This window comes from Salvia splendens, chromosome 19 (genome assembly GCF_004379255.2).
Source record: "Salvia splendens isolate huo1 chromosome 19, SspV2, whole genome shotgun sequence".
Taxonomy (NCBI): domain Eukaryota; kingdom Viridiplantae; phylum Streptophyta; class Magnoliopsida; order Lamiales; family Lamiaceae; genus Salvia; species Salvia splendens.
In genome coordinates this window covers 26,798,345-26,820,925 of record NC_056050.1, presented here as the reverse complement: position 1 = coordinate 26,820,925, position 22,581 = coordinate 26,798,345, and the positions used below count along the sequence as shown (strand labels likewise).

General features: G+C 36.8%; 3 protein-coding genes across 4 annotated transcripts; all 3 read right to left on the bottom strand.

Annotated features, from left to right (window-relative positions):
- Nucleotides 1-2,401: 2,401 nt before the first annotated feature.
- Nucleotides 2,402-4,057, bottom strand: LOC121778575 (transcription factor TCP17-like). Its single transcript, XM_042175943.1, has 2 exons — nucleotides 3,736-4,057; nucleotides 2,402-3,482 (listed from the first exon to the last, which is right to left on the bottom strand). The coding sequence occupies exon 2, from the start codon at nucleotides 3,447-3,449 to the stop codon at nucleotides 2,613-2,615; it is 837 nt and encodes a 278-aa protein (XP_042031877.1). The 5' UTR covers nucleotides 3,450-3,482; nucleotides 3,736-4,057; the 3' UTR covers nucleotides 2,402-2,612.
- Nucleotides 4,058-8,416: 4,359 nt separating this feature from the next.
- LOC121778652 (pentatricopeptide repeat-containing protein At4g36680, mitochondrial-like) lies at nucleotides 8,417-11,370 on the bottom strand. 2 transcript variants are annotated; one of them, XR_006045703.1, is made up of 2 exons: nucleotides 9,944-11,370; nucleotides 8,417-8,801 (listed from the first exon to the last, which is right to left on the bottom strand). XR_006045703.1 is itself a non-coding variant. In XM_042176037.1 (1 exon), exon 1 carries the CDS (start codon nucleotides 11,309-11,311, stop codon nucleotides 10,004-10,006), a length of 1,308 nt encoding a protein of 435 aa, XP_042031971.1. In that variant the 5' UTR covers nucleotides 11,312-11,370; the 3' UTR covers nucleotides 9,754-10,003. The 2 variants fall into 2 exon arrangements, 1 of the variants encoding a protein (XP_042031971.1); XM_042176037.1 differs by lacking the exon at nucleotides 8,417-8,801 and having other exon boundaries at nucleotides 9,754-11,370.
- A 439-nt stretch (nucleotides 11,371-11,809) lies between these two features.
- LOC121780152 (protein LONGIFOLIA 2-like) lies at nucleotides 11,810-16,349 on the bottom strand. The gene is made up of 4 exons (XM_042177670.1): nucleotides 15,666-16,349; nucleotides 15,035-15,093; nucleotides 12,982-14,626; nucleotides 11,810-12,900 (listed from the first exon to the last, which is right to left on the bottom strand). Exons 1-4 carry the CDS (start codon nucleotides 15,799-15,801, stop codon nucleotides 12,092-12,094), a joined length of 2,649 nt encoding a protein of 882 aa, XP_042033604.1. The 5' UTR covers nucleotides 15,802-16,349; the 3' UTR covers nucleotides 11,810-12,091.
- Nucleotides 16,350-22,581: the final 6,232 nt, after the last annotated feature.

Below are 22,581 nucleotides of genomic sequence, written 5' to 3'. Positions count from 1 at the left end.
ACAAGTTGTGACTGTACAATTCTTTAAATATTCTTGGATCTTGTGATAACATACCAATATTAATGCAGTCACACTCTTATCACTTTATTATCTTATTTCCTTTTCATCAAAAACTTTCTTTACAGAAATTATTTGATTCTCTCTCTATCTCTAGACTATATGCTTCTTTTTTGGCTAGCTTGACATACTTTCTAGGGTTTCACATTGGTGTTGTACGTTTTAACCGTCGACATTAATTAAAGCTAATTATGCTATTATTAAATAAATATGTACGTGCATGTCTATTATTGGTATATAGGTAGCTACTAAGTATTATTAACTTTACCCAAATAGGGTTTTCATAGTTTGAATTAGCTTCAACAATAATTAATATCGCTTGCTTAAACAGCTGAGCTTAAATTTCCATATATAACATCCATGTTTGAGTAAAATATGTTAAAAGTAGTTCATTATTCTAATAAACAATACCCCTTCGTTTGTCATTGTTAATTTATTTTTGAAATATGCATTTTCATCTTATTTTTGGAGTGATGTTAATCATCCACATTATGACTGCCCACACACTTTTATACATTTGACAAATTTGAAAAAAAAATAGATTTCAGGTTAATTTGTGATGTAAAATTTAAAATTTATATTTTAAACTACTACAATAATAGTTTATCTACATAATATTAGTGAAAAGAATGAGCTAAAATAAATTAGTAGCAATTGAACATTAATTAAAATTATTAGTAACTATTATTATTATTTTATCTAAAATAACTGTGTGGCAAGCCATAATGCGATCACATAATTTTGTTATATTTTTAATGTTATTAATTATATGGTGTAATAAGAAATTAAAAAATAAAAGGGCACGAACAAATTAAAACACTTGTCAAAGAAAGAGAAATGCCACTGTCACATGATCTAAAAAATAATTTAAAAATGAGTGAGAAAAAACAGATTTTCTGAACTTCCATTCTGTCTTTTTTCTTGCTCTAGTCGATATCATTGACATCAAACATAAATACATTGCATGGGACACTGTTTGTTGCTGTTCACTTCTTTTTATTGGTATATATACAATTTGTCTTGTATATTGATATGACATGGAGATTGCATTCAATTATTGTCAATATATTTTTTTTCAGTTGCAGATATTAAGATCAAATTTCATGTTACAAAACCCACAAATTATGTTTGAATAAATAGCAATAATTGGAGTTAATTTTAAATGGTCAAATAATTTGAATAATTAATATACTACCAAAGACATATTGTCATTGCAGCAGCAGCATCACATGCAATTAACCAAAGTCTGAATGCATGCAGTAAAGAGAAAAAATACTTTTTGAATATCAACATTTTGTTGCAGTATTTTGATATCCATAATATTTAATTGACGAAGACAAGAAATTCATGTTTGTTCCCAATATTATTGGCAACTGATAATTAAAAGCTGAATTTCTGACAAACCAACAACAGTCACAGCTAGTGCAATAGTAAACAAATTCATGTTACCCTATCTTCACCATGCATGTGGAATTCATATCATTCAAACATTTAATTTTCAACCTCAAATTTCATTTTCCTAATTAATAGTACTAGTAATTTCATCTACTGCATTGTTTGAATGAAAAACTACTATTGACCTTTAAAGTAAAAGTAGAAAGAACTCAGTACACACGAAATGCTACAATAATAATCTTGTAAGTAAAATATATCTAAGGATATGTACAAAATACACCTCTTTGAAATACAAAGATATGGTATGAAATTAAGATTATCTCTGCAAATCATTGTTTCTATAGATACTTTCAGCTTATTATATACAAGCAGTGAATCTTAATTAAGGCATATTATGTAGTAATAACTTAATTTCAACCTCTCAAAAAACCTTGATATATGTATGCATTTCACATTGAAAAATGTGAAACCATAACTATAAGCAACAAGTAATATGTTGAATCAAACTACCAACACTTGTCTGATCTTCACAAGTACATAGAAGTGAAAAGGAGAAATGTCATGCAAATTAAATTAACTAAAAACTCCATATAAAGCTAGCTAGCCATATACATTATACATAATTCCCTATATTAATTTCTGTTTATTTCAAAAAATTTAAAATGATCAATAATGTCTTCATATAGCCCTGTGACCGTAGTGACTCGAACACAGCCTATAAATGGTTGAAATGGAAGTGTCTTACCAACTAAATTGTGCATCGTCGTCTAGATTAAAGTCAGATTAAGACTATAAACTAGTATGGATGATATAAATCAAAGAAAATAGTAAGAGAAAATTATATATACCTCCAAAATAATTCCATATATCTCACATGACTCATGTAATTCAAGAGAATAGATCCAACTTCAATTATTGATTACATCAATCAAAATTAAACCCTGACAAATGTGACATTTAACAAACACATACAGGTGTAGTATTTAATCACACATTAATTCCAAGTATAAATGTATATCTCTTGCAAAATCAGAAAACAAAACAAAAAAAACATACAAAAAGGCAGAAAAATAAATCATATTCCTTACTGTATATGTAGCATTTGTATAGCTGCAAGAATCCCATTTCCTTCCCAATTGTGTGTGTATTTGCATACATAATCAGCCATCTTTGGTCTCCGATCTCCCGGCTTCACCATGGTGCGGCTGAGCAGCCGGCTTGAAGGCGAAAGGCCTCGTGAGGTGGAGGGCCGTCGAGAAGCCGGGATTCGGCTCCATTGAAGGAGGCAAGTAGGAAGGGAAAGAGGGGATGTTGAAATAGAGATGAGTGTTTGAAGGATTATTGATGATCATGTTGTGATGTGATGATGATTGGTGATCTTCTTGATTTGGCAAAGGATTGATGTAATTAGGTCCAAATTGGGAGATTTGATCACAATGGAAATAAGGGTTTTGAAAATATTGGGATTGAGGGTTTTGATTCACTTGTCCTAATGGGAAAAGATTCTGTGCCACAAATCCCCCAAAACCCTCATTTTGGCTATGATTCTCTTGCTCAATCCACTTCTCCTTCTCTCTCTCATTGTCAATTTTGATCATCCCTTGCTTGGAAGCTAGGAATTGGGAGAGGGATGAAGGTTGGGGTGGGAATTCTTGATTAAGGTTAGGGAAGATTCCTGGGATGGATGGGAGAGGGGGGAGCTTTTCGATGTCGGATTTCGTGGCGTCGATGAGCCAGTCGACGACCTTGCTCGGCTGGCTGAGGCCGAGCTTGTCTTGGAGTTCGTATAGCTGGACGGCCGTGGGGACGGAGAGGCGGATGCGCCGGTCTCTCAGCCCCCGGACCGTGCACACCTTGCTGTGCCGGTCTTTTCCCCCGAAGGCGCGCGAGACGCGCACTATTCGGGGGTTTTTGTGGGTCGACGACCACCGCGATCTCGTTGTCCCTTCTTGCTTCACCCTCGGAGTCAGATCTCTCTCTCTGGAGTTGGAATTCATGCTTGGATGCCGACGTCGTTGTCCATCATTCCTCTGCAGGGTAAAATCTCAGCAGATCGTGTCAGCAAGCAGAAACCATCAAATTAGGTTTTCAAAAAATTGTAAGAGGAAAGTTTTTTAGGTCATTTTCTTTTCTTTGAAATTAAACAAGAAAAAAAAAGCTAATTCTTGGAAGTGATGGACATATACGATATGTGTTATGTGACAAATATAGTCACAATTTTGAAAGAAATAAAAGAATTTCAAAAATAACTTACAAAAATAAAAATTAAATTGAAGAACTCACCTTTTGTCATCATCTAGTGGATGATCAAGAAACTAAAATAATTTGCTTTCTTTGTGAGTTGCAAGAAACTGTCTCAGCTCAATATTCTTGAAGAGGAAAAACCCTATATTTTGAAGGAAAATATTAGGTTGGGGATTTAGGCAGAGAGAGAGGGAAGATGACGATGACGACGACGGCGATGGTGATGGAATATTTCACCAGTCCATGTTGCAGAAAAGATAAAGGTATGGTGCAATTGCAACCATGTGGCGTGGGTGCATAACGACACATATAAAATCTGGTAATAACCTAAGAAATTAGGTTGTAAGAAATAATAATGTGGGAAAAAAAATTAATTTCAATGACTTATACTTTCATGCTGCTGATATTAATGATTCTTTGGTATTGATGGACTTTAAACTTGCATCATCAAATTAAATGGGACCAATCTAGCTAACACCAATTGCTTTATTGCCAACTACAACTAGCTTTATCAGCTGCGATATTTCTTAGCTTGAATGGAATGTATTATTATACATTCCAATCAGAGAGAGAGACTTCTTTATACATCATATTGTAGATCACAAAAATCAAAGTGTAGCTTTAGCATATCTCAATTTTCAAATCTAGAGATATTTGATGATATATTCCGCACCGTTTCTAGAAAAATCGACATACGTTCTATTTTCTTAGTGAGAAGTTTAGATTATCGAGGACCTACATTGAGGTGTGGAGGATAATTTTCAAATCTCGCACAACGAAAAAGGGATGCGATGAGATAGAAACAAAGACAGGGATGTAACAATCATCTTTGGTGATTAATCAACAATTCAAAGTGTTTTTCTTGAGTGTTCTTGATAAACCAGCGTTTATATATAAATACCTCTTAAAGCACTTGACCCGTTTGGATCACATTGAGACAAATCGAAGTAGATATCGGGAAGTGACAAGATATCTTAATTAACAAGCATGTACACTTAGGGGGTGTTCGGTTGGCAAGATTAAATCTCATGATTAAATATGTTTCATATTTGGTTCATAAGATTGAACCCTTCAACTTAATCCTAGATGGATAGTCTCATGATATTAGTCATGGCAACCGAACGCCACCTTAATGTCCCCCTAATTAATAATCTTTGGGTGAATAATAGGAAAGAGGGAGATGCATATATATATATGCTGGCTATGTATTTTATTGGTAAATGAGAGTTAGGGAATGGTTCAATCAATTTTATTGTATGATCATGAGGGCTTATCAAGATAATTAATTAATCCCCTTCAATAAATTAAAGAAATGAAATGAATAAATAGGTATAGATGAGTAATTGAAAGATGATGTGGTGGATGAGATTATTGATGTACAAGTATAGTAGAGGAGGGACCAATTTTATGGGAGGTTCTTTAAAGCTTCTGATTATTTCTCAGAGGACCACTTTTTAATTTTGCAGTGAGATTTGCTTATTACTTTCTTTTCTCTTATTTTTTTCCTTTCACGCTCTTGGCATATTGGGGAGCAAAAACATTGTGTTTACAATGATATAACTGGAATATTATATGATTTCTTTTATAAAATAAAAAGTTCAAAACTCACGAAGTCCAAGTCCAAGTCCAAGTAGTACGCGACACAAAAAAAGATTACTCAAGAGTGTAAACAAAAGATCCTTTAATTGAAAAATCTTGATCTTTCAATCCCAACTTCACTTAAAATCTTGATCACTGATCTTGGCGAAAAGGGGAAGCTTGGGCACCACCCTCTAATCCAAATACCTAAAATTTCATAGTGAAACCAACCACTTTCTTAGAATAATTATAATTTAATTTATTTTGACCAAACCTGTATTTATATCAACATTATAAACGCATTTTATGTTTATTTCATGCATAACATGTTAGTAGTTCTTTTATGTTTATATGACCATCTTTACTAAAGGCCCACAGCTATACATGAATTAATGTTACTCTAATTAAAATTGTTATAATATGTAACGCACAAACTACAAATCATGTTTTGTCTTAATCTTGGTAATTTGTTAGGAAAAAATATACTAAAAAAAGCCCTATCATTTGAATACTTTTGACAAATGTGTTCAAGCACCAAAACTCTAGTAATAATAAGTCTATTCATATGCACCAATCAAGTTTTGTATATGACACTCAACTTCTCATTGCTAAACTATATCATCAATTCTCACTACAATCTTTTTTTGTCACTATATTTATCACTCATTTGCTCAAGTTCCCAGTTTGATTCAAAACCTTGAAATATCATTTTTTTTTCAAATATTCCAAATGGACCATGACATGAATGTAAAACGAAGATATCCACGACGTTTCGATTAATTACAAGGGAAATTAAAATTTTCACTCGAATGAAGTAAAAATGTATGTGTGTGAGTTCATTAATTAGTTCCGGTTAAGCGCATACACTAGTGATTAAATGCATGTATGATTAGGTTAGTTGTGTAATGCTTTAGCTTTATAGGCATTATCGATAAATGAATTAAATAAATGTTAATTATATTATCAACAAGTACTACGTTTTATTTTATTTTATGTATATATATTTACGGATTGAAATGTTTAAATTGCACTTGGCATTTTATTAGTTGGATAAAAAGTGAGAATTTTTTTTTTGTCACATAAAAATTCGATGCAACGATATACTGTATAATTTTAATAAGTCCAGTCATATATATAGTCAAAATTATAAATTTTACTGTAAGACATGTTTACTCAAATTAACATGTTTTATTTACTAGATATTTTCATAACTAATTAATCAATGCTGTTTTTTTTCTTAAAAAAATTCTAAAAAGTTTGTATGCTAAGTTCATTAAAGTAATATGATCTACGATTAATTAATCTAATCTCAATAATTACAAATTAACTAGTAGCATCATTATCATGTCTCAGTGGAATCAATTAACTAGCTAGGAAAATAATAATTGTTCTCTAAATTTTTGGTATGAAATGGTTCTGGGTGCACGCCTTACTAAACTTGCATTAATTTTTTTTTTTAAAATAGTTATGTTCAAGTTTAAAATCGAACTTAATTGTATCCTGCAAATAGTTAATTACACCCCAATAAAAAAAAATCGCAACTTAATTAAGGTTGATGAACAATTATATTTATTGGACATAAATGGCACTGGCAATCAGAAATTTTATATTTCTAGGCAATTTTAGTATAGAAATTAATACCATGACGAAATTAATAACTTTTCCAACTTTTTTAGTACTTGCATAGTTGCACAAATAACATAATTCAAGAGAAGTAGTATAACATTGAGGTGGGCTAAAATCAAGCCCTACCACCATTACTAATAACAAATTGAATAAATTAGGTGATAGAGTACAAATACAAACCAACAAAATTAGGTCGTACACCTACACTAACTAGTATACGATACCATAATATTAAAAGGGTATGATATTATTGTGAAACAATTATGGTCTAGGAGTACAAAGAATAATTGTTTTGAGATGGATTAATTAACAATGTTTATTCATTTATAAAAATTATATTGACCACATATTTTTATTATACTTACATAGTACTAATACTCAATATTTGTATTTTATAACAAGCTAAAAGAATCCACATAAGAATAAGTTTAAAAAGGTTTTTTCTAACCTTTATATTCGATTATAAAAAAATGTAGGAATCCAGTAAATGGTAAATCTTATAATAATTCAAGTTCAAGTTGCTTGAACATCATCTCTTATTTGTTCAATAAATAAAATGTCAATGGTCTTAAACCATATATACAGAAGAAAGACAAATGTAATGGTCTTATTCATGAGTTTCGTTTTTGTTTAGTTCATGTTGAATTTATTTGTTTTTTTCATATATTTATTTTGATTTATTATCTCAAAAATTGTATTGAAATAATTAATTGTAAAATTAATAACGTAATAATATTTTTAATGTATCTCAATCGAGACATGAATGAGAAACCTAACATTCTGTTAAAACTTCAATTTATCCTCATACATTTTCGGGTAAGCTTATAATTTACAGTAAAATGCTATTTATTTGATGTCCCATTTTTGGTTTCATCAACTGAAAATCTTAATTTTATTATAGTACATATATTAAATAGTAAAGGACAAATTTGGTCTTAACATATTGCAATTTATTAATTTTGGTCTAAACGAATCTAACGGTAAACGAATAAAAATAATTATGTTAACGGTAAACGAATTTTGCACAAATAATTATAATTTTTTAGTTTTTAGTTAATTAAATATTAGACATTAATAAAACACAATTATTAACTTAATCCGGTCAAAATCGAATTAAGATTCGTTGACAGTTAACTTTTAACGGTTCATTCAAATTCAGACCAAATGTGACCCGTTTTTATTTGTGAGGGACCGAATAATTCAAAAGATAATGTTTTGAACCAAAATCAATAAATCGCAGTATGTTAAGAATCAAAATTGACCTTTAGTCTGTATTAAAGCGTGTGCGTGAGTTTCGAAAGGTCGCAATTGCATTCAGAAACTGCAGAGAAATGAATAAGAAATAATGGGTGATTCAGAATTTGTATTTATCGTCACTTGCAGTTGGACTCTGCTTCACTGTCATAACCCAAATCTGTATAGTCATTTAGTACTACTATTTATTTCTTGCCCTTTTTAAATTTTTTGTATCTTGAAATTCGACAGCTCACATTATACTTATTATAACAAGATTAAGTCTGAAAGTGTGTCACATGAATTCGAACATGCGTACTTTGATCTCATACATTAACCATTCTATATCGCTAGATTAAACGTCTCATAGATCACCGGGTTAGGGCTCTTGGGTGCAGTTCATTCTAACTTTTCATACTTCAATAATCTCCCACTTAGAGACTGAATTCCCAAGTTTCTGTATCTTCTTCCGTTTATCCCATACCTACCTAGGATTACCGAGCCTTTATCTTCAAATTCTATTCTTACTGCAACCATGTCGTCTCCTTACTCGTCCCCGTTTTGGAAAAAAAACGGCCACCCTTTGCGTAGGTTGTCATTCCGATGGCTTCGACTCGGCACTTCACTCCAACTGCTCGTTTTCTCAATTCTTAGTCTTCTTCTTCAATCTTGATCCAAACAACCTCCAACTCTATCAGTGCTCGACAATGTTTTAAAGTAGACAAAAACACCCAAACGCAACAACCCAAAATACTACTAACACGAGGCACAAACACGGCACAATAATAGCAAAAAACACAAGAAAATCATGTAACGTGAGCATCTATCAACTCCCCCAAACCGAAGACCAAGTTCGTCTGGAATAATGAGAAGAATAAAATGTGTGCATCAAGACAAAAATAACAACAAAAAACACAAGAAAATCATGTAAAATGAGCATCTCTAGACTCCCCCAAACCTATGACCAAGTTCATTCTCGAACCATGAGAAGAATCAAACAAGTAATCGCGAAATGTGTGCATTTTAACTCATAAATGCCTCGAGATGGATTTTAATCAAAATCCCCTCAATCAAACACATTGAGCAACTTAAATTAGTCCTGACAATCTAAACAAATGAAGCTTACAAGCAAATATCTATATCATTGATACGCATATCATCAAACAGTCTACCTAGGCAGGGGCTCGGACCAATGTGGTGTTAGGCAGGGTAGAGGTGGAGATGGTTGAGGCTGCGGGATGTAAATACAATCCTCGTGTATATAATCCTTCTGTATGCATAGATTGTTTGCTCCAACACGTGACACCCATTTAAACAGCTTAGATAACATCTATAAGCATCAAATGGGTGCCAGATAGTAGATAAAACAGCATTTGAGATATGCACACAAAGACTACAGTCGCATCTCGCAACCCCAAGGATCTCTACCTCTACCCTGCCTAACTCCACATTGGTCAGAGTCCCTCCTAGACAGGTAGACTGATTTACAAGGGTAGAGATTTAAGAGATGCTTAATAAAGCATAAATCAATTATGTACCAATGAATATAAGAAGCCTAGCAGTGATATATTTGAACTTTCGAGATTAGTTAGGCTAAAAGCTCTCAACACAACAGCCAACTTTAAGACCAATACCAGAGATAAAGCAAAAAACTAGCAACAGAAATGTTCAAATCAATTGGGAAAGTAGAAGACATGTGAACAGCAAGAGACTGGTGTTGTTGCTATAAGGACAATCCTCGGCTAGTCATGCCACGAGAATCAATATTCATAAGTATAGAAACTGATGCTTTATGACAACTCATACATACCATCTCACAACCAGAGGCAGGTCTAAAGAGTATGACTCAAACTTATTCCATAGACCAAACTCATGCACTTGCCTTCTCTGATTCAACACCAGAATCAGCTCCCTCCTTTTCCACCTTGCTGGCGTCAACCTCCGCCTTTTCTACCTTGCTAGCGCCAGCCTCCTCTGTGCCATCACGAGTCAACCCAAGCTCATCAGCAAGCTTCTCCCAAGCCTTCAATAATTCCAGAGGGAACTTCTTGTTCATAGTCCGAACCATAGCTTTAGCCTCAACCATACGCCCCTTTTCAGTTAAACCCTTTACCAAATACTTCAATGTGTTGAAATCGGGAATCTTGCCCACCCTCACACTCTGCTTGAAGATCCTATATGCTTTCACGTACCTTCCTGCCTTACACGAATGGAACACCATAGTCCTATAAGTGGCAGCGTTCGGCCGTACTCCTTTCGCCTGCAACAGATCGGCATATACCTTCTCCGCTTCATTCATCATCCCATTCACACAGTAGGAAGTGATCAAATAGTTGTAGCTAATCGGATCAGGATTTATCCCCTCATTCTGCATTTCCTCGATTAAAGCTTTCATCGATTCCGGATTATCATGAATATGCGAAAGCCTCACATTGTAAGACCCTGCATCCAATTTGATCCCCTTCTCTTTCACCATTTCATCCCAAAACGCTTCGGCCTCGTCAACCCTCCCAATCTTATACAATGCGTGTAAAATCGTGCTAAACGACACTGCCCCAACCTCAACCCCCTTCTTCTCCATTTCATTCAGCGTCTCCTTCGCCATCTCCGGCGATTCCATCTCACAAAGCGCCTTGATCAACATTCCATACGAGAATTTATCCGGCACTAAACCAAATTTTTCCGAAAATTCATTGAAATAAATAGGCACGCGATCATAAGCCTTGGAGTTAATACAAGCTAAGAGGAGAGCATTGAAGGATAGAGTCGAGCGAGGGGTACCGAAATCGGTCATCTGATTATAGGTAGCGACCGCATTATCGATCATTCCGGCGACGCCGTAGGATTTGATGAGAGAGGAGACGAATGGCTCCTCGGTGATTTGGGGCTTGGATTTGTTCGATTCGAGGAAGGCCTCGATGTCGGAGAAGCGGCGGGATTTGACGAGGCGGCGGACCGCCAGCTCCTGGATGTGGCGAGCGGAGGCCGGCGGCGCGGAGGCGTCATCGGCGGCGGAGAAGGAGGAGTAGACTTTGAGCGCCTCGTCGGGATCGTATACCTTCCGGAGGCGCTTCTTAGCTCCGGAAATGTTTACAATTTTGGCGGCGGCGGTCTCGGCTTCGGCGGCGGCGGCGGTTGAGAGGTGGCGGGAACGACGGAGAGCGAGGCGGAGAGACATTGCAATTTAGGGTTTATGAGTGAAGTGAGCCAAATTGAGGGTTTTAGGATTGACGAAGTAATAAAAGGGGGAATATAATCAAGACTTAAATTAAGAGTTGATTAATATTGAGGTTTATATTAATATAAAATGGACTCAACTAAGATATCCCTTTAATTTATTTTAAATTACAAAATTTAGCATAATATGAGATATTTTAGAAACTTAATTAAGATAGTAATCTTAGATAAAAACACTCTATATTAAGAAATTGTTAACTACAGAAATATTTATGTTTCATACTTATCGAACATCAATACATCATATGAGTATTTGTTCATTTAATCTATAGTATTATTTGATTTGATTTATATGTTTAATATCCTACAAATTGTTATTGACATTGCTATTTTACAAACTAAAAAAATCAATTTATTTTATTTATTTAATTTTAGAAAAAAATAAAACTATTGAATCAAGATGAGTAAAGTATCATTTATTTAATATAAAAACAATAAATAAACAAGCCCATCGACTCTAGATGGGTAACGAATTGTATTTTTGTAATTCACATCAATGTTGGAATGTTTACATACCATTTTAATCTCAAGCACACAAATGAGACTACCATAACTAGTAAAATCAAATAATCAATAGTCTTCTTGAAAAAATTTGAAGTTGAATGTTAGTCTTCATAGTTACTCTATAATCAATAAAAATCAATATATCTCTACAATCCATTATGCCAAGTTCCTATGTAAGGTAGAGAATGCAGAACACCAGCAAGCTCAAGGATGCAAATCACTTTCCAGGGAGTTTCCGGCTACCTCGTTTGGCGATCGAGCCGGCAGCCTCTCCACGCACAATCTCATCGATCAAATCCTTAAAAACGAGCCGCTCAATGTCGAGAACGACCCCTGAAACATCAGCATCAAACCTCATCCAGTTGTCCGACTGGAGCAGCAGGTCGTGGCCGAAAATGGCTTTCCACCCGTCGTCCTCTTCACCCAAACTGCACATTGGACTCCTCGTCTCTAGCTCTTCAATCTCGCGGCACAGTTCTTTCAGCAGATTCTGAGTATTCAACGCCCTCCTTGCTAGCTTAACCGGGCTCTGCCAAGGCTTGGATTCCGGACCCAATCTTCTTGCGAGAGTCTCGTTGACAGCATCAAATATTAATCTCCTCCGCAGCTTTTCGTTTGTTTCCAATGACGACCGGGTTGTGGAGTTGAAGGACTCGTCTTTGGATGAAGCGCTCGCCTTTGTCTGCTCCAAGACTAGGAACAACTCGGGGTTTATGGGATTGCCGGATTGATGAAACTGGAAATCCGTCAGGTTTGAGCCAAGGTCCCGAAGGAGGAGGCCAGAAGCTAGTAAGATCTCAGAGATGTATCTGTGGTCCGGGTTCTCGTCGTTCTCACACAACGAGGCGATGTAGTCTGTCTGCGCCTCGTCGTGGCTGGAGTTGACCCTTCTGAGCTTCTGAACTAAGTTATCAATGTTCAGAAGTCTTTCCCTCATGTAGTCAACTGCAGAGCCAGAATCCGTGGAGCTGGAAACGAAGCTCACCGTTGAGCTCCGTTCCACATCGTTCGAATCCCTCTCGTTAACTGCGGGTTCAACCAATATCACTAGTTACTATATATGGCAGCTTACAAGAAAACACATGCATTATAAATTAAAGATATTACATTTGAGGGTCTTCCCTGTGTACTTCACAGGAGAACGAGAGTCGTGTGCGAACACTGCATTGTCAAGAACCGAGACGGGGCTAGAGAACTTGGGAGGAACATAACTAGATTCAGCCTTTGAAGATGAACTATCGAAACCGGTTGCCCCCGGAGATCTTTCAGAGCTATTTAATTCGACATTCGACTCAACAGAATCTTCAATTTCACAGAAGCTTGAATTTCTTGATTCAACGCTGACGTCGCTCAGCTGATCATCGCTTTTCTGAGGAGAACTATGCTTTGGTCTTCGTGGTCTTCCACCGCGAGAATTGGACTCTGCCTGTTGCTTGTTTGGCTGCCTTCTTGACTTGCTTGAATTGGGAGGGGTGGGAGGTCGAGACCTTCTCTCCGGTTCGAGCTTCTTCTCTTGCACTCTCGGGCCGACTGATCCAGAGATCTTACCCGACCCTGCAGACCCCTCTTTAGCCTGAGTGGTCCTTAGAGTTCTGTTGTTTCTCATACCGACAGAATTTGGAGCACTCTCTCGTTCACTAGACTTCGCCCTGCTGTTGTTCGAACCTTTTCTTTTGTCAGCAGATATACCAGATTTCTCACCTAATTTAGCCGGTTTCATGACCACGATAGGAGACTCGTGGTTTTGTGCAGCAACGGCCTTTCTCTTTGCGACAGCAAGCACTTTATCAGCCGGTAGTTTTCGCTGGTCTACTGATCTCGAGAGCCCCTTTGGCGTTTCCGAGAGTCCCTTTACTTGCACGGCTTCCAGTATCTGTTTAAGTGCTCTAAGATCCTTCCCCGACTCCATGAACTTGAGATCTCCCAATCTCTTCTCGATCTCACTGTAAACAGAAGGAAACACGGTAGGCGCCTTTGCACTTTTGGATGCTGGTTTCTGGGAAGTCCTCGTCCCGTCGTTATGCTTCCAAGGTGCTGGCTCAATGGGAAGCCGCAACACAGGTTTCACTGAACCATCAGAGTTCATCCATCGTGGCGAGATGGGCTCCTTCCACGAGTCCAAACCCATCAGCTTTGCAACAACGCTCGGAGGGCGTGACTGAACCTTCCCTTGGACCACACCCACACTCCGCATCGAGCTCTTCCTACTGTCCAATGAAAGTCTTGGAAGGTCTCTAAGCTTCAAAGAAGAATTGGAACCATCTCCGTAATAAGAAAAACGAGTGGCGTCTCTTGATATTGAAAGGGACGATGATCTAAAAAGTGCTCCGGGCTCATTGCTATAGCGAGGCACTTCTTGAAGCTTAGTGAGAATTCTCAGAGATTCCTTGACATCAGCAGACGTCTTGTCGCCACCATCACTGGTTTTTGATGACACGAATGGAACTGCAGCTCTCTCAGTAGGCTTGGCTTTCATCGATAAACCATGAGTTTCCCTATAAATCGACTCCTTCACCAGATCTCGAAGGTCAAGACTGTGTCGCCTATACTGGGGCTGCACGATCATTGCCGAGTCACTTGAAGGTGTTTCGGGAAAAATCATTCTGTCAAACGATCCAGCTTCCATCTGGGCAGCTTTGTTACAGTCTAGAGAAGAGAACGACGATGAACGAGATGAAGAAGAGAAAGATGCCATTGATGATTCAATGGAGTAACTTCCTCGGTCTTGCATATTCTTGTAATGATTCTTATCCTGCAGCATCAAAATATCATAATATCAATTCGACACGCACACAATTCCATCCTCATACGAAAAATGCTTAACCGAAGAGTCTATCTATGTCTAGCTATTCATTGGCACCTTCAATGGTTGGTGGAAGAAACGAAAATTCCACAGGTTCGGACAATTTATGAGACGATGCAAATCATGTCACATATAACTATTCGAACCACGATATGAAAGGTGCGATAAAATGATACCACAAATTCGAAGGATGGTCACATTTTCGTATCTAAACCATAAGATACAATAGAGCTAGTGCATTTTGAAAACCATAGAAGACCTTGCGCAAGCAGCAGCCGTGATAAACGGACGAACAGACACTTCAATTTCCCTAATTCTATTCGAAATTTATCATCATAATAAACTGAGAGGCAATACCTGTGATGAGGACTTTGAATCCCTCTGCAATGTATCACTACTGCTGATGTGGGAACTTCCTGAACAAACACCACCACCCGATGCTAAGACATCAATCCGCGACAGCACAAGCAAATTTCACAATAATGCAAGACGACATTAAGAAGACAGATTAACAAGCATTGCATAAGCAAAAACAACCATTCAATAGAGCATTAACAGTAAGAAAATCAAACCAAAATGTATAAAGCAGATAAACAATTATGTTATCTTTCCTAAAACAACACTGCCACAAACACCACCATCCGAAGCTGAGACATCAATCCTTGATAGCACAAGATAATTTCACAATAATGCAAGACAAGATTAAGAAGACGATTCCAAACCAAAATGTGTAAAGCAGATAAACAATTATGCTAACTTTCTTAAAACAACACTGCCACAAAACACCACCATCCGAAGCTAAGACATCAATCCGCAACAGAAGAAGCAAATTTCACAATAACACAAGACGAGATTATGAAGACGATTAACAAGCATCACATAAACAACAACAGCCATTCAATATAGCAATAGCAGTAACAAAATCAAACCAAAATATAAACAGTTTTGATAACTTTCCTAAACCAACTTCCACAAAGAAAAGCTTTACCGGGACGCGGAGGCAGCCTCTTAGTGGTGTTTCTCAGCATGTGTTGACGATCAAACTTGTGAAAGATCCCATTCATACACCCTATCTGCAAATCTTGTTTTTCATCTATCAAAGAATGCAAGAACTGTGCTGCCATCTCTCTCCTCAATAATCAAACAAAATGCTACCAACTATGCCTAGTCATCAACAGCTCTGCAAAACCAGATATATTCTCCAAAAAAGCCAAACACCTCCAAAAAAGTGAATAAATACAAACAGTTGGTGCTCACAGGAGCAATCTTCAATTCCACTCAATTTGTCATTTCATTAAACAATCCATCTCCATCAACGCAACGCACAGCTCAAATCCATCAAAATCCCTTCAAAATTCAGCTCATTGAGCTCAATGTTGAAAAAAAATCAGATCTTTACCGCCAAAATTAGAAAGAAATGTGGCAGAATCTACAGATAATCGAGCTCCCTAACACGATTTCAGCCAGTGCGTTTCGGAATCCGATGAGAGAATGTGTTCGATGAAATGCGTGAGTGAAATGTGAAGGAAAAAAGAGGGAAATTGCGGAGAGCCGAAGCGGTCAGGTGTTGAAAGAAGGTGTGGGGTACTATGATTTATGCGTAGAGGGAGGCATGATGGGAAAGAAAAGGTAGGAACATTTGAGGTGAGTGAAAAATATAGCAAGTAGCATTAAATTGTGAAGAATTGAAGGAGGGAGGAGATGAGTAGGCCAGCTCAGCAGCCGCCATTAAAACTGTCAACATCTACAAATGATTTTGTCTTACAAAGAGGTTTAGACCATCCACAACGCGTCTCGCGCTGGGCTCGCGTCTCGTCTCGGAGAGACGAGACCCCCGCGAGACGCATTGCAGCGGCCATCTCGTCTCCAGCTCGCGACCGGCTCGTCGCGTAGCTCGTCTCGGAGAGACACGAGACGAGCTGTCTCGCCACGCGCCCGAGACACGTGGCACGTCCCCATGCGTGCGTGACGCCCACTCGCTGGCCCGCGAGTGGGCGTCGTCACTGATGACGCAATAATTCATTTTTTTTTTTTAAAAATCTATTTTTAATAAAAAAAATTTTTTTTTTTTTTCAAACGGTAATATTACCGTTAAATATTTATTTTCATTTTTTAAATTTTTAATTTTTTTACTCTATAAATAATTCTATTCCATACTCATTTCAAACACAAACACACATCTATTCCTCTCAAATCCTCTCTATCACTCCAATTTCCATCTTCAATCAACTCAAACAAATGGATCCTTTTGAGCAAATGCGCCAATTAATGGAACAATCACTCGAAGAAGATCGACGACGAGAGGCGGAGGAAGCCGCACCACCCCCACGACGCTCCCGGAAGTACATCAATCGGAACCGGGAGGAAGCCGCCGCACGGTTAGTACGCGACTACTTCTGCGATAACCCGATTTGGGGAGATACCTATTTCCGTCGTCGTTTCCGCATGCGGAAACCGCTATTTCTCCACATAGCGAATACTTTGGCGGCCAGGGAGGAGTTCTTCCGAGAAGGGTTCGACGCGGTCGGTCGTCCCAGCCACACGACGCTGCAGAAATGTACTGCAGCCATCCGGCAGCTTGCGACTGGACAAACGGCCGACATATTCGACGAATACCTGCACATCGGAGACAGTACTGGGCGCTTGTGCTTGCTCAACTTCTGCAGAGGCGTCCGGGCAGCCTTCAGTGACGAATTTCTCCGGAGGCCAACCACGGAGGATTGTCAGTTCCTCCTCAACCTGCACGAACAAGTGCACGGATTCCCCGGGATGCTTGGCAGTGTCGATTGCATGCACTGGCAATGGAAGAATTGCCCGGTGGCTTGGAGGGGTTCCTACATGAGCGGCCACAAAGGCACCCACCCAACCGTTGTACTCGAGGCCGTTGCCGACTACCGACTTTGGATCTGGCACGCGTACTTCGGGGTCCCTGGCTCGAACAACGACGTAAACGTGCTCCAACAGTCCGACCTCTTTACCGAAGTTTTGGATGGTAAAGCGCCGGCCATCAACTTCGTCGCCAACAACCGACGGTATAAAATGGGGTACTATCTCGCCGACGGCATCTACCCGAAGTGGCCGACCTTCGTGAAGACGTGCGGCAGGCCAGCGAACCCAAAGCAGGCTCTTTTTGCGCAGAAGCAGGAGGCTGCGCGCAAGGATGTGGAGAGGGCGTTCGGGGTTCTCCAAGCGCGCTTCAACATCATCAAAGCCCCGGCTCGTTCGTGGTTCATGGAGAGCATGGTCGACATCATGTATACGTGCATAATCTTGCACAACATGATTGTCCGAGACGAAGGACCCGATGCCGGAAATTGGTTCGACCCCGAATCCCCCAGAAGCTCAACTGCAAGTAGTCCGCCGCGAAGTGGAGCGCATCCATCTATACAAGAACGATTGGCTATTCGGGCAAGGACACGCGACTCTAGCGCCCACACCCAACTCCAAGAGGATCTAATTGAGCACATTTGGGAAAACTTTGGCGGAGAATATTAAATTATGTCATTTTTATTTTTTTAGAATTTTAATTATGTCTTCGCTTTTTTAATGTTAAGTTGTAATATTGTTTTAATTTTAATAAAGTGTGTTTGTTTAAATTGAATTGGGTTTTAAAAAAAATTATAAATTAAATTGAATGAATAGTAATTAAGAGACGGTATAGAGACGGTTAAGAGACGGAGCGTTGCAGCCTCCGTCTCTTAGTTAAGAGATGGAGGAAAAAAGGACAGTGGGGCCCTCAAATAGTGCTCAAATAGTAGTTAAGAGACGGTTTAAGAGACGGTATAGAGACAGCGTTGTGGATGGCCTTACCCTCTCCTTACCAATGACTGATTCAATTTTCCAATTTAGATCCTCTATTACAAAGTAGTAAAAGTACTATAAAAGAGAAAAATATTTATAGTATCTTCAATTATTAGAAATAGTTTTATATGTGGATGATGCAAGTTTTAACGGGTAATAAATAAAATATGAAAAAGAAAAAGTGAATATGAAAGAAAAAAAAGAAAAAGGTTGAGAAAAAGTTTTCATAAATAGAACAAGTCTCTTAATTGGTGTTTTCGATATTTTTGGATTGTTGATTTCGATTTTCTTTTTAACATTTTATTTGATGTGAAATTGAGAATTTTTCGTTGCTATTAGTAATTGATGTTGGCACCGGTGACGGGTGATGGTTAGCCGCGGAAAAAAAGGAAGAGTGAAAGGGATAAAGGAATATTGATTTCGAATAAAAATAAAAAATCAGTATAATCGTCAATCAATTTCACTATCAAATGAAAACAAATTCAATTCACAGTGATTCAATTACTGCATTCTTTACATGTCAATCATGTCTCTTATCATATGGCTATCACTAATATTTTGGAAATGATGACTTAGTAGTTAAAAATATTGGGTTTGACTTTGAATCTACAATTTTTATTTTTTTATAAAAATCGACTGGAAAAAATGCCAAAGGGTTGTTGGAAAAAAACAAAAAATAAGGTCATAACTAAAAAATAGGAAAATTGTGGTCTTAAATTATTTTTAAACGATGTATAGTGTTTGACATGGTAATGTATTTCAATAGCAAAGTAGTAACTGACCCATTACACTCCAATTGAAATAAGAATAAAGTTTGGAGAGACAAATCACCAGATTTAATTTTTATAACAGATGTTGACATATCACCATCTATGATTCTCGATGTAGATTTCCTTTGAATTTTGTAATGATTAATCGACAAAAAATGTTAGTTAGAAATCTATATTTTTCATAAATTTTGACTAAATAGGTAGTTAATTGGTTATGATCTGGAATGATATTGTGTACGTGTCTAATTATGATACTACTAAATATAATTAAAAAAATCAATTTATCTATATATACAGGTTGTAAATATTTTTACTTCGAAAAAGATAACATTATTTTTATTTTTTAATATAGCTTATTTAAAAACATTAAAACAAAAACCTTATAATTTAAAAAATTAAAGAATCGTTTTTATTTTTAATTATTTTTGTAAATGCTAATCACTCTAGTTATGGATTGCTAATATTTATGAGAGAGGTTGGTTCTAGTTGAATGTTGATAGATCGGCTTTAAATTTCAACGATGTGAGTGGTTATTGTTATTTAGAGGATTGTATTGGTTTCTTTTGAATCTCGATCAGCAAATTTCAGTGATGTGCATAGTGATAACAACTTGTGCATATAATGATGAGGTAAAAACACATTTTAAGAACAAAGACAAAGTAAATTGATAACAAGAGAAACTACAAGTATCGAGTACGTAAACTTGATTCGAAGTGCGGTCATCTTGGTCTATTCCACCAAAGATATACAAACATTTGTCATCATCAATGCACTTGCAAGTGTAGCCCAGTTCGGCATAGGACCGCCATCCACTAACTTGATTCGAAGTGCGGCCATCTTGGTCTATTCCACCAAAGATTACTGACGGTTGTCATCATCAATGTAGTTGCAAGTGAAGTGCGGCCGTCTTGGTCTATTCCACCAAAGATATACTGACGGTTGTCATCATCAATGTAGTTGCAAGTGTAGCCCTGCTTGGCCTAGGACCGCCATAGACTTTCACTTTCTCCCATAGCATCACCATGCTCAAAATTTTTAATTTTCTCCCAGAGCATCACCATGCTCGAAATTTTTGATTAAGATTAAGAGTTATTCAATTTGGTGAATGTTATCTATTTAATTTTACCTCGTTCCCGCATTTTTTTTCTACAAAAACCTTTGTTATATCATCAATTGAAAAAATAACTATTAAAAAAAACTGAAAAAATATCCAAATACAAGAAATTAGAAAAATAGAAAATCTTTACCAAAGGGTGGGGCTAACAAATAAAAGTTATTCATTTACATTTGAATGACTAAATTAATACTCCACTATATGATATTCATGTCCAAAGCATAAATCTATCATTTTGATAGATCTATAGCAAAAGCATTAGAGGCAAAAAAATGTGACTGTGTTTTTCTTCCAGACAATTCCATCACTGAGAAGAACAACAAATCCCCTCTGAATTCATTCAAATCGAATTCAACAAAAGGAACTGAAAATAATTTGTGGAGTGAATAAGACCGTGACTATTATATGGAATAAGAGTATAAGACAGTGACGTATTACATATTGTGAATACAATAAAATTGGGCTGCTGTTTAGGCCCAAAAAAAAACCCTACTTGCAGCAATAAATGATGGCTAAATTTAATCAGTAATTGAGATATTAATTTTAGTAAACTAATTTTCCACATTGAAATCATTTTATATACTGTAGTATTTTTTTTAAACGACATACCAATCACTCATTTCTTCCACCAATTTATAGTGTTTCTTTTTATGCCTTCCAATTGAAAATCACATCTCATCGTACACCATAACACATTAGTTCAAAACTCATCATACAAAAATCTATCTAACTTACATTAAACTAACCATCCATTTACATACAATAAAACTTTTTTAGAGAAGAAAAAAGAAAAAAGTTAAGCAGGGAATCGAGAAACCAAAAGCAACAGTTGAGAGATTGTTGATGCTGGTGCTGGTGCTGGTGCTGGTGCTTTACGATAACTAAACTATTAATCTATGGTGGGCAGTATTGTGGTTTACGCGTGAGGCTTAGGGATCAAGACTTACATAGTTCATGATTGATGGCTGCCAATATCTGTTTCTCGGGATGGTGTGGAGTTTGCAGCGATAACCTTGCGATAGTAGCCCCAGGAAAGATTTTTCTCCGTTATAGGCCTCTGGCCGAATGGGTTTTGCTTTACGTATTCTTGAACATTTTCTGCTTCGGCCAACCCCTCTAAGTAAACACGGAGATCCCCTCCTGGTCCTACGAAAGACAAAATACGACATTTGGGCCTCTGGCCGAATAGGTTTTGCTTTACATATTCTTGAACATTTTCTGCTTCGGCCAACCCCTCTAAGTAAACACGGAGATCCCCTCCTGGTCCTACGAAAGACAAAATAAGACATTTGTTTGTCACGTAATCCCTATGTAATAATGAGTTGCATAGATTATGAGTTGCATAGATTATAGAACTCACCTAATGAATTGTCCCTTACATCTCTGAACCGGTATGAGTAGGGGAAGACATATGCATAGTTACTTTCGTAGGTAATCTGTCATCAAAATCATGTACAAGATTGGACCTAATGTTTTACGTTATTTCCTGGGAATAGAAAGAGAGAAACATAAGACGGTTGTTTTACTGTGTTTGATAGTGCAGACTTTATTTTTGCTTTTTCTGGAAATAGTAAATATCTACTCCTTTAAATTTTAAATATATATCATTATAATTATTGATATATGACCACAATATCCTCCAATGTATTTAAATATGTATCAATTTTGTGGGTTTTGTACTCCACTAATTTTATGAAATTTATATTTTATTTATATTGTATATATTTAATGAAGGTAGTATTTCAATAAATTTTACCAACTAGTTATAATATACTACTACTACACGAAATGAAAAAGAATGAAATATGCATGGTATTTTTGTGTGTATTAAGTAAATATTCGAACCGGGTAATATGAGTAGTTGTAAACGACGTGCTATATGTGACGACGATCAACGAGTGTGTTAGAATGCTCGCAAATCACATCTATATTATTCATGTATTACATTAAATCGGTATATTTTTGGCATTATTGTTTTTCAGATATTAACTAAACATGATAACTTTATTCTCTAGCAAATACACTCAACAAATAGCATAACTTGAAGTGGAGCAAATTTTCACACATAATTTTGACATTAACCAAGTACTAACATTATGCCTTCAATATGTCAAAGTCAGCTACACTAACTAATACTCAAAAGTTTGAAAATTCCAATCTAATAAAAATTAAATATTTAAGCACTGTTTTCTCATGGAATCCCCTTTACAAAAGAACGA